This window comes from Emericellopsis atlantica (assembly GCF_019669845.1).
Source record: "Emericellopsis atlantica unplaced genomic scaffold F5Z01scaffold_54, whole genome shotgun sequence".
Taxonomy (NCBI): domain Eukaryota; kingdom Fungi; phylum Ascomycota; class Sordariomycetes; order Hypocreales; family Bionectriaceae; genus Emericellopsis; species Emericellopsis atlantica.
Window position 1 is genome coordinate 4,845 of NW_025764756.1, and position 13,281 is coordinate 18,125.

General features: G+C 57.2%; 3 protein-coding genes across 3 annotated transcripts; 1 reads left to right on the plus strand and 2 right to left on the minus strand.

Moving 5' to 3' along the window:
- Nucleotides 1-242: 242 nt before the first annotated feature.
- F5Z01DRAFT_668532 (choriogenin Hminor) lies at nucleotides 243-4,386 on the plus strand. Its single transcript, XM_046264356.1, has 2 exons — nucleotides 243-1,892; nucleotides 1,949-4,386. The coding sequence occupies exons 1-2, from the start codon at nucleotides 657-659 to the stop codon at nucleotides 4,172-4,174; spliced, it is 3,462 nt and encodes a 1,153-aa protein (XP_046113570.1). The 5' UTR covers nucleotides 243-656; the 3' UTR covers nucleotides 4,175-4,386.
- Nucleotides 4,387-4,635: 249 nt separating this feature from the next.
- F5Z01DRAFT_678485 (uncharacterized protein) lies at nucleotides 4,636-8,138 on the minus strand (the record flags this gene model as incomplete). Its single annotated transcript, XM_046265449.1, has 3 exons — nucleotides 4,636-6,235; nucleotides 6,288-7,034; nucleotides 7,945-8,138. 3 exons carry the CDS (start codon nucleotides 8,136-8,138, stop codon nucleotides 4,636-4,638), a joined length of 2,541 nt encoding a protein of 846 aa, XP_046113571.1.
- A 1,149-nt stretch (nucleotides 8,139-9,287) lies between these two features.
- On the minus strand, nucleotides 9,288-13,280 carry F5Z01DRAFT_471361 (P-loop containing nucleoside triphosphate hydrolase protein). The gene is made up of 3 exons (XM_046259995.1): nucleotides 10,418-13,280; nucleotides 10,270-10,361; nucleotides 9,288-10,218 (listed from the first exon to the last, which is right to left on the minus strand). The coding sequence occupies exons 1-3, from the start codon at nucleotides 13,088-13,090 to the stop codon at nucleotides 9,588-9,590; spliced, it is 3,396 nt and encodes a 1,131-aa protein (XP_046113572.1). The 5' UTR covers nucleotides 13,091-13,280; the 3' UTR covers nucleotides 9,288-9,587.
- Nucleotide 13,281: the final 1 nt, after the last annotated feature.

Sequence of the window (13,281 nt, forward strand, 5' to 3'; positions counted from 1 at the left end):
CCTCCATCCAGTCCTTGCAGCCACTGCCACCGATCGAGCTGTCCTAAAGATATACTAGCAGAGAGAGAAGGAAAAGCGCATTGCTTTTTGACGAACGCTAGACTGAGAGCAAAGCAAATACTGAGTAGCAATACTTGTGCATGGGTGAGCGTTGCCTGTGCTTCTCAAGTACCTTACCCGATCCATCAGGGATCCCCTTCGCCATCTGACACAACCTGCTAACTCAATTCCTTGCTGCGTAGGCACCACCCACAATAACCTTCGAACGGTCCAGGACGACTGACTTCTGTGCGCCACGATCCGCTCTAGCCTCTGGGGCCCGCCTGGCTCCCCGCAAACGTGCTTCCCCGGTGGCACAGAATCCCCTACACGGCCGACCTACGCGCGGTACGGGACTGACCCTCGCCTCGTCCGACCGTCCGATCCGATACAAAGACCACCCCTAGGGTATCGCTCTCGCTCGTCTCCTCCGTCGTCTCGCTTCTCGGGTCTTCCCTACTATCCGCTGGTTCATTTCTTCCCACCCAAGCTCAGTCATTGCACGGCAGCACTCCTTGTCTCCCTGCAACCCTGTGGCTTGGACTGAAGAAGACGTGGAACACAGTCAGGAAGGAAGAGCTGGCAAGACCGAGACCGACGAGACGACGCTCCCTGTCATGTTGCCCAACATGACTTCGAGTAAGTCCTCTCGGCCGTCTTTGATGCCTTCTTCCCTATCTTCTCTTTCCCTCTCCTCGCTCTCGTCACGACCCTCTACACCTACGGCCGAAACCAAAACGCCTACCAGACCACGAGCAAAACTTCGCAGAAAGTCCACCGTTGCTGCTGCCAAAAGTTCGACTGGTGCCACTGGCTTTGGAGAATTGCCCTCGCCCGAACGCCAGCATTCCCCTACCCGCAGAGATACGGACCTTGGAGAGATAGTGGCTCCCAAGCCTGTGAACAAATCGAAGACCTGGAGCAATCGCCTCTCCTTTCTGATGCCCTCGCTCATTACCAATGATCTAGATTCTCAGTCGGGCTCCCTGCGCAGGAAGCCGATAGCTGGCTCCACGAAGTCCGACTCCTCGACAAGTCCAAGCGTCACGAGCCCTGATCCGCCTCCATACAGACTGCACGACCCCCAAAGCCCCGAGCGAACGGGCCAGATTATGAGCACCCACTCGTTACCGCTGAGACACATCTCAGAGGCACCATCCAATGGGTCACAAACGTCTTCGATATCCTCGAGACCAGGTTCCGATTCCCTTCAGAGCCTTGGGCTGCCGCCTCTCATCGAAACGCCGATTTCGTCTGGTTATATATCGACAGAAATGCCCGCGCATCCCGAATATGCACCACCGGCACCACCTTCTCCCAGAATTGCCGCGGTCATGCAGCAGGAGTCAGCCCCGAAGTCTGGCGCTCAGCGGAGTTCAACATCAACGACAGGTAGTGCTTCGAAGGAAGGTTCACCGAGGCAGAAGCTGCACAAAGAGCTGCCGGAAAGCCGATCCCGTCGCAATTCACTGCAGGCCCCCAAATCCGGCTCAAACCATGCGAGTTTGCAGTCTGCTATCCATAGCCAGCCAGCGGCCTCCGACCAGCGAGCTCTGCGCAGCGTCTCAGCCCAGATCCCGGCGCCGGTACCTGCTCCCGGCGACCCCAGGCCTTCTCGAGTCCCATCTCTACCGATCGTGCCCAGCGTCACAGCCACGCCCCCTACCGAAAATGCGAAGAGCCAGAGTCCATTCCGCGGACGTCTTCGCCGCAGTTGGCTGCCGGGTGGAGGCAGGTCGAGATCTAATTCGGTGGATGTGAACGGGAAGGGAGCAAACACGCAGCAAGCATGGGTCTTGACTGACGGGACACACGCCGAGTACAACCCTTCGCTCTTGCGAAACGGCGAAAAGGTAAGCCAAGACTAGGCCATGTCGAGATTTGAAGCAAGCTAATCTTATTCATGTAGGTACCCGAGCTGTGGAATGAGAGCGGCAATATCCTCGTGTACCTGTACCCGCAGGCTAGCGGGTGCGGGCCGTCCTTCAAAGTGATGGAGTTTACCGTGAGCTCGTCATATGTCTTCAACGAACTGATGCAAACCGACCGCGACAGCCTCTCTGGGACTAGAAGTCGTGCGAGAAGCTTCGGCGGTCGGAATAGCTTGACGGCGGAAGATGCTGGGCGCATTCGATCGCCTCCCAGCTCCTCTTCCGTCTCCGAGTCCAATGCAGGAGACCTGAAGCTGTACTTACCGACTGCGCCCCCGTCAGCGGATTCTGGGCAGCTGGCAGCGCCCGGTGAGGGGTCAAATGAGGACCTGGATCGACTGATTGCCACTCGGAATCTATTCGCCTTCCTCACAGGGCAGCCCCTTGTGGCCACCAAGGCACGACCTACTGTATTCAAAGTCTTTCTCCAGGTTGCAAGCCTGCTGGAAGAATTTGGCTTCACGAGTCCAGATGGCGCGACTTTTGGAACCGCTGTGGACCTAAGCTTTGAGTTCTACATCGACCAACTCGGCCTAGCGGACTGCCGCCACAGTCGTGAAAAGACGATTGAGGCCCTCATCCTCGGCGAACGCATGCGGAATATGGATCTGTACAGCGAGGCGTTTGCCCACGCAGCAGGCAAGTACGCGGCTATTATGGATCTGAAGCTGCCCTTGTACCAGGAGGTGAACCCGCATACGCGGCAGCAGCTTGAGCGAGCTCATTTTGATCTTCTCAATCGCCAACACGGAGTGAACCAACATATCGAGCACTTCGAGTTCCCGTCGCTGTTCGCCGGGTTGGCTAACTCGACGTCCATCCCGGAGTTGCGCCACGTTCGCTTCAAGGTGTGGAGGCATTCGTTCAACAAGCTGCGGACATTCGTGCTCAGCCACTACAAGTCCACGTTTGGCAACTGGCCACCAAAAGCCAGCAGCAGCAAGAATCCCTTTGCGGAAAGCGGGTTGAATAGGTTGGTGCTGAAGATGCTCTACTCGGACATGTGTGCTTTGTACGACTTGCTCGTGGATCGCGATCACCTGACATCCAGAATCATGGACGAGGTGCCGGCCATCTCAAAGGAGCCTGGCAAGATGACGACCTCGGCTCTGCGCAACATAATGTCCGAGTTTGATCGATCCAAACCACCTGTTCTGCCACCTATTCCTTTCGACCTCCCGCAATTGCCGTCCATGAGCTCTGTTCTCGAGACCTATCCGACCCTGTCCGCCAAGGACCAGATCAAGTTCGACAAGGGCATCAAAGAGCACGAGCTCATCCTGATCTTGAACAAAGCGTACAACTACGATGCGAACACCGTCAAGCTGCCGTTTTTGGAAAAGTTCAAAGAGTTCGAGCTGCGCGAGGCCAAGGGCAAAATGGCCCCCGACCTGTACGACCAGCGCATGGGCTATTGGTTGTTTCTCTACGTGGTGATCCAGTCACTGCCCATGCTAGTCGTGGACGCTCCCGGCCTCAAGTTCACGGAAGGGTCTGAGTACTTCCTCTGCCAGCCACCCATGGGTAATCCTCCGTGGATTGAGGATCGTGAGGTCAAGAAGATGTGGTACGAGGTAGCCGGGGGTGGAGGTTTGGTGCAGCTATCTACTGATGCTGTCCTGTTCAGCGTGGAAGCCACTTATCACCGCAGTCACTGTTGGCTCGCTGCGAAGAAGTGGCAGGGATTGGCCGACCCGGACCTACCCATGGAGGACCCAGGCTTGCCAGCTTTGGAGCCTCCTCCGCCTGTGATGCAGGACGACATGATGGGTAGCCGTCCTCCCTCTGTCGTGGGCGGCACCTCGACGCCACCGGACAGCGTTGCGTCGCCGCCTGTCACCCTGCGCCCGCGCAATCTCTCCCCAGGAGGCCCTGGAGGGGGTCGGACGAGTCGGGCCAGCCGTGCCAGCCAGGCCTGGAGGTCCAGTGTGGCTCTTGGTCTCGAGCCTGTGCCAATGGAGCCGCCCAGTCTGTTCGGCGGCGAGAACCACGCACGCAGCTCGTCCTATGGTCCCCGTCCCATGAGCTCCATGCTCGGGAACCGGACGCGCTCGCATGGGAACTTGGTCGGCGCTTTCCAGTCGTCACAGCTCGGCTCGCCCACGTCTGACCCGCAGGACGACCCTAATACCGGGGCCACGTTTGATGACATCCTGGGTCAGCCCGAGAAGAAGTCCACTAAGAAGAAGGCCTTCTTTTTCTAAGCTCGAGACCTGCATTGCGGTTCTTTCTTGTTATCCTTGTGCCGTGTCGACATTGCGGATGTTTTGCATATTGTGTGGAGTTTTGAACAAAAGAATCTGGCCATAATTAATCTCGGGGCTCGGTACGTGTGATAAAGGGACAGACACCCAATTGGATACTAAATAGGAACGAACCATTCTGTCACGAGCGGGCGAAATCATTTGAATAGACATTGCCATGTGCGTTGCTTTCGCTATGAAGAGTATCGACGGCTGATTATTATGTGACTTTGTATGTATGCAATGTGCATTATCCCGTTGACGCCGGATCCCGTGTTCTGTACTCTTGTGTACAGCCAAGTCCGTCCGTCCGTCCGCCCCAAACGCCTGTAACAATGGAGTACGCAAGGCGAGCGACGCTGTTTGTGGCTCTGGCCTTCAATGAAGAATATACAAGAAATCAAAACTCCCAAAGATGCGAATTACTGCAGCTCGATGCTGGTCCATCGGCCACGCTCCGTGTGCCACCACCTCTCCTTCTCCTTCTTGTCCGCCACCACGCCCTCTCTCCTGTTCCAGGCGCCTGTGCAGCCCTCCCTGCCGCCGGAGAGGACCTCACCCGCGTCGCCCATCAGGTCGCGCATGTCGACCGCGCCGCCCTTGTCGTCGCTCGACCCGGCATCAGGGAGGAGGTTGTAGATGATGGGGCTGCCCACTGTGCCCATGTAGGCGCCCAGCTGGAAGGTGTCGACGGTCGCGCCCTCCTCGTCTGTGACGAGAACGTTGAATTTGGGATGCGCGCGAGCCTTCTCGAGACGAGTCTGAGCTGCGAGTCGCGCGAGCCTCAGGTCTGTGCAGCTCAGGGGGACAGGCTCGAGTCCGCTCGTCGTCGGCGTGGACGGCGTCCGCGGGGAGAAGGAAAGATACTGAAGCGGGGAAATGGGCGATGACTCGAACGAGGGCGACTTGGGCAGTGGTCCACCGGTCGTCATATCGCTGGCGCAAAAGCGATCGCTTGGCAGATCGACGCGGTCCACCGGTCGGCAGAGCTGCTGGAAGACGGCGTCGGGATCGTTGGGCGCGCGCAGGGAGCGCAGGGCGGGGAAGCCACCCGCGGCGATGGAGCGTGCGAGGATGTCGTCTGCGACGTTGGCGCAGTCGCGGTGCGAGGTGATGTCCCAGTGGAGTTTCTTGAGGCTGGCGGAGGCGAGGTACGGCATGAGGCAGAGGGTGAATGAGTCCACCTCGGGCATGAGGGGCGGGAAGGCCTGCGCCAAGGAGAAAGAGGTGAGGCAGGCGAGGTTGGAGAGGATGCGTGTGAGGGTCGCGAGGGAGGTGAGTGGCGTGTGACGGAGGTGGAGAGTCTGGAGCGGCTGGCTCATGGGTCGCGTGGCGAAGGAGGAGAGGCCGCTAGAGGTGATGCCGGTTATGTGCGTGAGACTGAGGGTGCGCAGCGGCGGCAAGGCGAGGAGAGTGTCGTCGTTGAAGGCATTGGGTGGGAGATTACAGAGATGGAGGTGCTGCAGGTAGGGCAGCATGCTCAGGGCTCTGGTGAGGAGTGAGTCTGGCGTAATGGTGGCGCCAGGCAGACAATGTATCGAGAGGCTGGTGAGCTCCGACCAGCGGCGATGGTGGTCGAGGAAAGCCCCTTCCTGAACGGGGGAGAGCTCGCCCGGCATGACGAGGCCGTTGGCAAGGCGGGTCTGTGAGCCTTTTTGCTTCTGCAGAGTAGAGGGCTCAATGACCCAGTCCATCTGCTTGAGTTTGGCGCGCGTGGACAAGGCGTGGAAGATCTTCTTGTGCGAGTGGTCGTAAGATGTTGCGTGGCCATGTAGGCGCTCGAGGTTGGGGCACGCCATGACTAGAGTCGCTGTGAGATCGTCGTACTGCTCCAAGGTCTTGCTGGTGTTGCCTTTGGCTGCCGCGTCGAGCCTGGGTACTTTGAGTGAGCGTACGTGAGCCGCCAGGTCAGGCTCTGAGCGCAGTGTCCTGCGAAGCAGAAGCAGCCTTGCGCCCTGGATGGTCTTGAAGCGCTTCTTGTGGGAGGCGGAGTCCGGGCCGACAAGTTGAATGTCACCGTAACTGAAAGTGTTAGTACTTGGACGTCGTGGCCGTCTCGTGCCTGGCAACTCACAGAGCAGCCCGCGCGTAGATGCACCAGCGCTTGGACGCAAGCGCGACGGAGCACAGATCTCGCTGCCAGCAAGTCGCACAGCTGACTTCTCCATTTGTCTTGCTGCCACCCAGGTGTGCCTCCTTGAGATTGTCTAGTATCAATTGCAGCACCTCGCCCGGCAGGGCCTCGAACAGCTCGTTCGGTAGGGGATTGGTCCTCCTCCTCCTCAGAGGCTGCGGCAAACGGTACCCTCCGCTCGTGACCTTCCACTGTCCATTCGACTCGAGAGATTCGATGCTGGTCTTGCTGCCCCAGGAGGAAGAGCGCTGGAGCTCTGAGCGTACCGATTCGCGCGAGAAGATTGTCGAAACGGTGGTCGCAGAACTGTTGGATAGTTTCCGCGGCGAATTCAGGGCTGTAGGTGGTGGCGTGCCTGGCACCTTGCCAGAGAAGGTCTGCAGGCCGGGATATATGGGATAGTTTGTCATGGGACTGCTGGGTGTATCAGGCGTCTCGGTCATGTCGTCGACTGCATCTTCTGAAATGGCCCAGAGGTTTTTGTTCACCGGGGAGCCGGGTACCATGTCCAGACGAGGTGTCTGGATTGGCGGCACGGTGACTGTCCGCGCCATTGGTGTGTTTTTCTCGTCGATTGAAGGCCGTGGCTGCCTGGCGATGCTATTCTGCTGGTGATAGTAGAGCACTGCCAAGCTTGACGTGGAAGAGGGCCGTTTTCGCTTGGTCTGTAGCTTGTTGGGTCTGCGGCTGAACCAGAGGTTGCGTTAGTGTACATGAAAGAATGGGCCAGAAATTTCCTTTTTCCAAGACGATGAAAGATGTGAAAGAGAACAAGCAACGCAGGCAAAATGGAAACGAGCCGAGTCGACTGGAGTCAGGGGTTTCCCGTGGCAACAGGAGCGTGGGATATGGGAAACAAAGTCGTGTAGATGATTCCCCATGCCCAGAAAAGAGTGTCGAGAGCGCTCATCTCATCAGGGCCAAGATCAGCACCGTCAATTCCGCTTGGGTTGGTGGCTTGCTGCTTGGCAGGGCCCCTTAGCGCAAGGCCCGCCTCGGCGATCTCAGGGGCCGCGCCACGCCACGCTGGGTGACTGAGTGGTTGCTAATTGCCTCCGGTGAGTGAGGCCAAGGGAAGCGCTCTTGGTCTGGTGCAAAGGCGGCAGGGAAGCTCTGCGTCGACCGTGTCTTGGACTCATAATGGATGGGTGTATGTGATGTGGCAGTGTTGATGCTCCTCAGGACTCGAGGAGAAACACACACACACAGAGACCAGTGCACCGACCGAGACAGGAAATCACCAGCCTTGGCCCATGTCAGTGCCGCGCAGGTGCGTGCGTTCATCTCTGAGATGTGTGGGGAATCCATTGGAGACCCTCCTTCGTATCCAGGGCTCCAGAGTCGAGGCAGGCAGCCTGGGCCCTGGCCAAGGCTAGCCTCGCCTCGCCTCGCCTAGGTAGCTGGCTGCTGGCTGCTGGCGTGGCCTGGCGACTGGTCCTGGAGCTAGGTAGACTAGTGAATCGGAGGCACGTGCACAGAGAGGGTGCATGCTGGGGGAAATGAGGAAATCGAATGTGAAAGGATGGGCAGGGGAAATTCAGCAAATGTGATGAAGAAGATGCGCGACGCGTTGAAAAAGGGAAGATCGGCTCCTTACCAAAGATCTGCCGAGTGTCGATCCCGGCGGTGGCCCTTGCCGGTCGCTGCTGCTGCTACTGCTGCTCCAGCTCTTGCTGCTGGAGGGCACTTGTCCACCTCGTCGAGCTCCATGTCTTCTGCTTCTGCCTTTTTCTTCCTGTCCTCCAACACGGACAGCGAACTTCGCTTGGTCGAACCAAAGAGGCGATGCATCGTGGCGATGAGCCGAAATGCTGTCCTTTTGTCTTTCTGTTGTCGACGTCTGACCTGCGAGACCGTGTTTTGCCTCTGTCGTCTTTGGCCGATTGCTGATCGCCTCTGCAGCAAGACGTGGCCAATGCAGCTAATAAAGCGCCAGGCTCTGCGACACCTCAAGACGAGCGAGCGGACAGGACCATCCGCCTATACGCTGATCCGTTGCCGTACAACAAGTACTCGAAACCAGGACGAACAATTAGACACGAGACGAGCGAGGCGGTTCGAAAGAGCCGAGAAGGGAGCGTCGAGGGGAGAAGGCTCTCAGACATGCATCTCGACGGCTGGCTGGCTGGCTGACTTGACTGACTGACTGGCTGGACGAGTGACCGACGGACTGCACATGTGGTGGGATAATCTGATGATGTGAGGGTGTAATTGTTGACCACGTCCTTCGTGGTCGCTTTATTTCGCCTTGTCCCGTCCTGCCTCCCAAATACCCATGCGCGCAACAAACAGCGTGCTTCGACCACTGTCGCCAACAATGGAGCAGAGCCGCACAGGCGGCTCACTGGCCACCTTTTCACGACGAAAAGTGGGAAGATGCAGAATCATGAGGCTGGCGGGACCACTTTGAACCAAGTTTTGCACATGCGCGGCAGCGCACGCGATGCCAAGCAGGGTGTGCCTGGTCTGGATGCATAAGCTGCTTCAATTATCGATCGAAAGATTCGAAACGACGCCCGAGACCCCCGCCACCCCGCGCCCTGCCTCACGCACTCGCACCCATAGCCTCTTCCTTCTTTCTACCTTACTTATTCCACGGCCCTCACGCAACAATACACGCTGGCAATGCTGTGCAGCCATCTGATGAAGCTGCGGCAATGAACACAGCGTCCAGCTCGGACTGCGAGGGGCTGGGCTTGTCCGTCTGTCGTGCGTGGGGAAGGGAGGGAGGGGGAGGGGTCTTGCGGCGTGAAGGCTGGTCTGGTGTCAAACTAGATTTTAGACTAGTCGGCACAGACTGCGGCAGGCCTAGGGTTCATTCACTCATTGCCCATTATGAAAGCCTTAACCAGGCGCTGCTGGGCCTGACCTCACTGTTCAGCGCTGTCAGCTCGAGTGGCGGGAGGTAATGTCCGGAAGATTGGCCGCGACTATGCAGCAGACCTTCCCGGGCGAAACACATCCAGACATAGTCCCTGGTTACCGAGTCATGTTACCACTGTAGCAAAGCGTATGCTCTCAAGCTCTCTGAGCTGTGCATGGCGCTAAGAAGTCCTGGGGATGAGCTCGGCCAAGTGAGCACGGTCAGAGAGAGAATGTCGTCTTTGCAGGCAGCGAAGAGTCTCCTTGCTTCAAGGAGACTCTTCAGCACTATTCCCAGATATCAAACCTTTCATTCAAAGTCCGTTACAAACGCCTCGCTAATAACCTATAATGCCCAATTCAAATCTGATCATCTGCTCAGCCAAATCGTACGCGTCGAGCTGGACGCTGACTCTCATCCTCTTCGACGCCATCAGTGTTCTCGTTCAAGTCCGTCGCAGTCGGCACTGTCGAGCGAATCGCGAAGCGAATTCCCTTTGGCTCTGACCTAACAGGACCGTCCTCGCGACTGCGTTTCGTACCATTCGTGACGCCCTGCGGGGCAAAGTCCATCTTCTTGCTGCCGGTCGGGCTGCTCAGTACCAGATCATCGTCTGGGTGCGTGGCTCTGCCGAATCCACGGCCAAAGACGTGGTGCGCATACTGCAACGGGGCCATCTGTGACACCTCCTCTGCGTCCACCTCGGGTAGCTCGCTGATCTTGGCATTCTTGATCCAGTTGTAGATGGGACGAATGTCGAGGATGGACTTGGCCTGCCGATGCTCGGCTTGTGTCATGTGCTGCTTGCGCTCGAGGATGACTTCGTCAATGCTGCCCTTGAGCACCAAGGTCTCCACGGTGACGGGCCTCTGCTGGCCGACACGGCGCGCTCGTCCAATGGCTTGCGCTTCGACTTGGGGGTTCAGCACCGGGTTGATAAAGTAGATTCTCGAGGCTGCCTGCATGTCAAGCCCAAAAGCCGCCTGCGTAATATCCATGAGCAAGATGCTGGGACATGTCAGTACCATCTTCGAAGCAGGAGGGCTCAAGGAACCTTACCGAAATGCTGGATTGTAGTCAAATGTCTTGACATACTGTGCCTTCCTGTCTGTGCTCAAAGTCCTGGCATAGATCAGGTACTGTATTTGCATCTGGATACACATTAGTGTCTGAAAGGGGCCAGCCAAGAAAGGAGGCTGTTACTGACCACATCCAGAATGCTTGCCAAATACCATGCCACATTGTCGTTCTCGTAGAATACGAGTATCTTTTCGTCCTCCTGGTGTATGGCCAGTTGATCTAGCAGATACGACATCTTTGCCGACGCCGTAGCAGTGATCCTCACCTTCTCCAGAGGCCTCATGGACACTTCATCGCTGGCGCTCTCGACGGGATCAATGCCATTGATGCCGTGTGATCGAGCTTTGTGTGCGTTATCCCCACCAAGCCGCACGTTCCCCGCGAGACTCTTAGACTGCTTATTCGACGGCTTGGATGCTCTGTCGGGCGACTGTGCCTGCAACATCTTTGCCTTTTCTGCTGCGCCTGCCTGTACCAGGCCACCATTCAGCAGAGCGTTGAACTTGTCCGGTTCGCCCAAAGTCTTGTGGATAAGCTTCTGCAGGTGCAGTAACAGGCTGGCCGAAGTACATATCGAGTCATTACGCGCACCATCCTTGGTACCGTAGACGTCGTCATCGCCCAAAGCCCAGGCGTGACCGGCGCCTGCAGGGAAGTTTTCGACCTGCACGGGCATTTCATGAAACTGATTGCTCAACCTCCTCAGGGAATTCGAGACCGCCAGGTGGCCGAAGCGGATGGCATCGCGTAGTAGAGCGTCGTCCTGGGCGGAGATTTCAACTTCTCCCTTGCGCAGGAACTCTTCAGCCGTCTCGACCGCTTTCTCAATCTCCAGTGAGTTGAAGAACGAGCCGCCAAAGAAGCTGGCCTGTTTCAGGTTGCTGACAATTAAGATAAGACTGCTCCTCTGGCGCGGGTGGAAGAAGTAGTCCTGATCCGTGCGCTGCGACTGCACGGCGTTGGAGATGATCATCATGGAGAAAATGTGTAAGGAGAGCCGATCCTGGTAGGACCCTTCCAGATAGACCACATTCTCCTGGACGGCCGGCAACTTGTCGACCACATCTCCCAAGCGGTGTCGCACAATGAGCGAGTCCAGGGTGGATTTCAGGGTGTCCCATCGCCCATGGCACCCCTTTTTATGCCTGGGTAACATCACATAGTTGTCCCACACCGCCAGGGTGTCGCCTACTTCGTGCTGCGTGTTCGCCCACGGGCGAGCACCCAGGAACGATGACACCATCATGCCAATGTGCGTGAGGTCCCTTCGTTCCATCTGCGCAGACGGATGCGAGGGCTTCTCGTCAGCGCCGCTGTGGTCTACACCGTACAACCCCTGCGAGGGCGTTCCGGTCACCACCCAGCGGTAGTCGAAAATCATGTTACTGAGGCCTGATGCCAGGTCACCTCGGCGCCCTAGCCATGAGTTGCCGAGTTTGTGGCCTTCGTCAATCATGCACCTCTTGAAATGGATTTGACCTAGCAGACCGTCGGTGATATTGCCGCGCCTGTACTCCTCTTCGAAGCGACTGTGTGAGAAAAGAACGAGGTCGCAATTCAGCAGCATCTGGAGTGAAGGTAAAGGATCGGTCTTGGCAACGACGTGGACAATAAGGCCCTCTGTATGCTTTCGTATCATCTGCGTCCACTGCGCCACTAAATTCCGGGGCACGAGGATGAGAGTCGCATCGCTGAGATAGATCTTGGTTGGCGGCGGAGTAGAACCATCCTCGCGACGGTGCCTCGACATTCTCCGAGGCTCAGGAGCTGGTTTGAGATAGTAGCCGGGATTCCGCCTGAGAGCCTCGACACACTGGCCAAATGCCTGTTCATCAAAGTACGGTCTCCAGGGCACACCATGGCGAGTCACGGTCGATGCCGCCATGTCGAGCAGAGAGGTGCCTTTTTGCCGCCTTGGGGCCGGGGCAACGCCATACATGTCCGGTATTTTGGTGGCAACAACCCTCGACGCCAGGACGACGGCAAGACAAATGATGGTCTTGCCAGAGCCCATTTCTTCGGCGAGGATACCACCGGGTACACCCTCATAGTAACGAGGTTCGGACAGAATGGTACCGCCACCGCTGTCGTTGTACCATGGTTTGCCCTGGATGTCTGTGTGCATCTGGAGGCGAGGATCGACATTGTATCCAGGTGAGGACTCGCGCTGTAGCATCAATGCTGCTGATCGCCTCTGGTACGGATAAAGTTCTGAAGTTAAACCATCCACTTGACTGCTGAGTACAGAGCCCATGGCTTCTCGGCTTGTTGGATCGCTGATATCTTGAGCTTTTGGGGTGGGTGAAGGTATGGTATTGAATAGATGCAGCAGCGAAGGAGGCTCGCGGCCAGGCTCAGGATCAAGCGGCTCAGGTATTCCGGGGCTTTGGTGTCCATTCCAAGAATCATTAGATGTGTCGAGTCTGGCAATGATGGATTGTCGAGCTTGCCGATGCGAAAGACTGCTGCGGTCAAGGTGGGCGCGATGCACGTCATCCGGGAGACAGTACACACGAACGGTGCAGCGGGTATCGCAGATTTTGTACTCAAGTCTGATCCATCGATTGGAGAAGAGAGTCTTGCATGGCTTCAGGGTATCGGTGGTGAGGAGACGACGCTGCGCCTCTGCCTTGAGTATGTCATCGTCTTTGGTGATGGGAGGCTCGTCACGCGGGTGAACGAAGAAACTCCAAGACTTGAACAGTGGAGATACCAGCAGTTCTGGAGATAGGTTGGAGTTCTCTTTGTCGACATGAAGTGTTCCGATAGGAAGGTAAGCGCTTGGCGATAGGTCGCTCATCGTGACCCAGTCCGCTCATCGCCGTCAAGATGACCAATGCATTGCTCAGGGAGAGCCAAGGTTCGGTTCGCGGGTCAGAGTGTGAAGGAAAGGGTGCGGGCGGTTGTGAAACGTAAGTTGAGATGATGTAGAAAAGTTTGCCTCGCGTTGAGGGTGTGCCTCTTGTTGGATCGACAAGGCGTTAACAGATG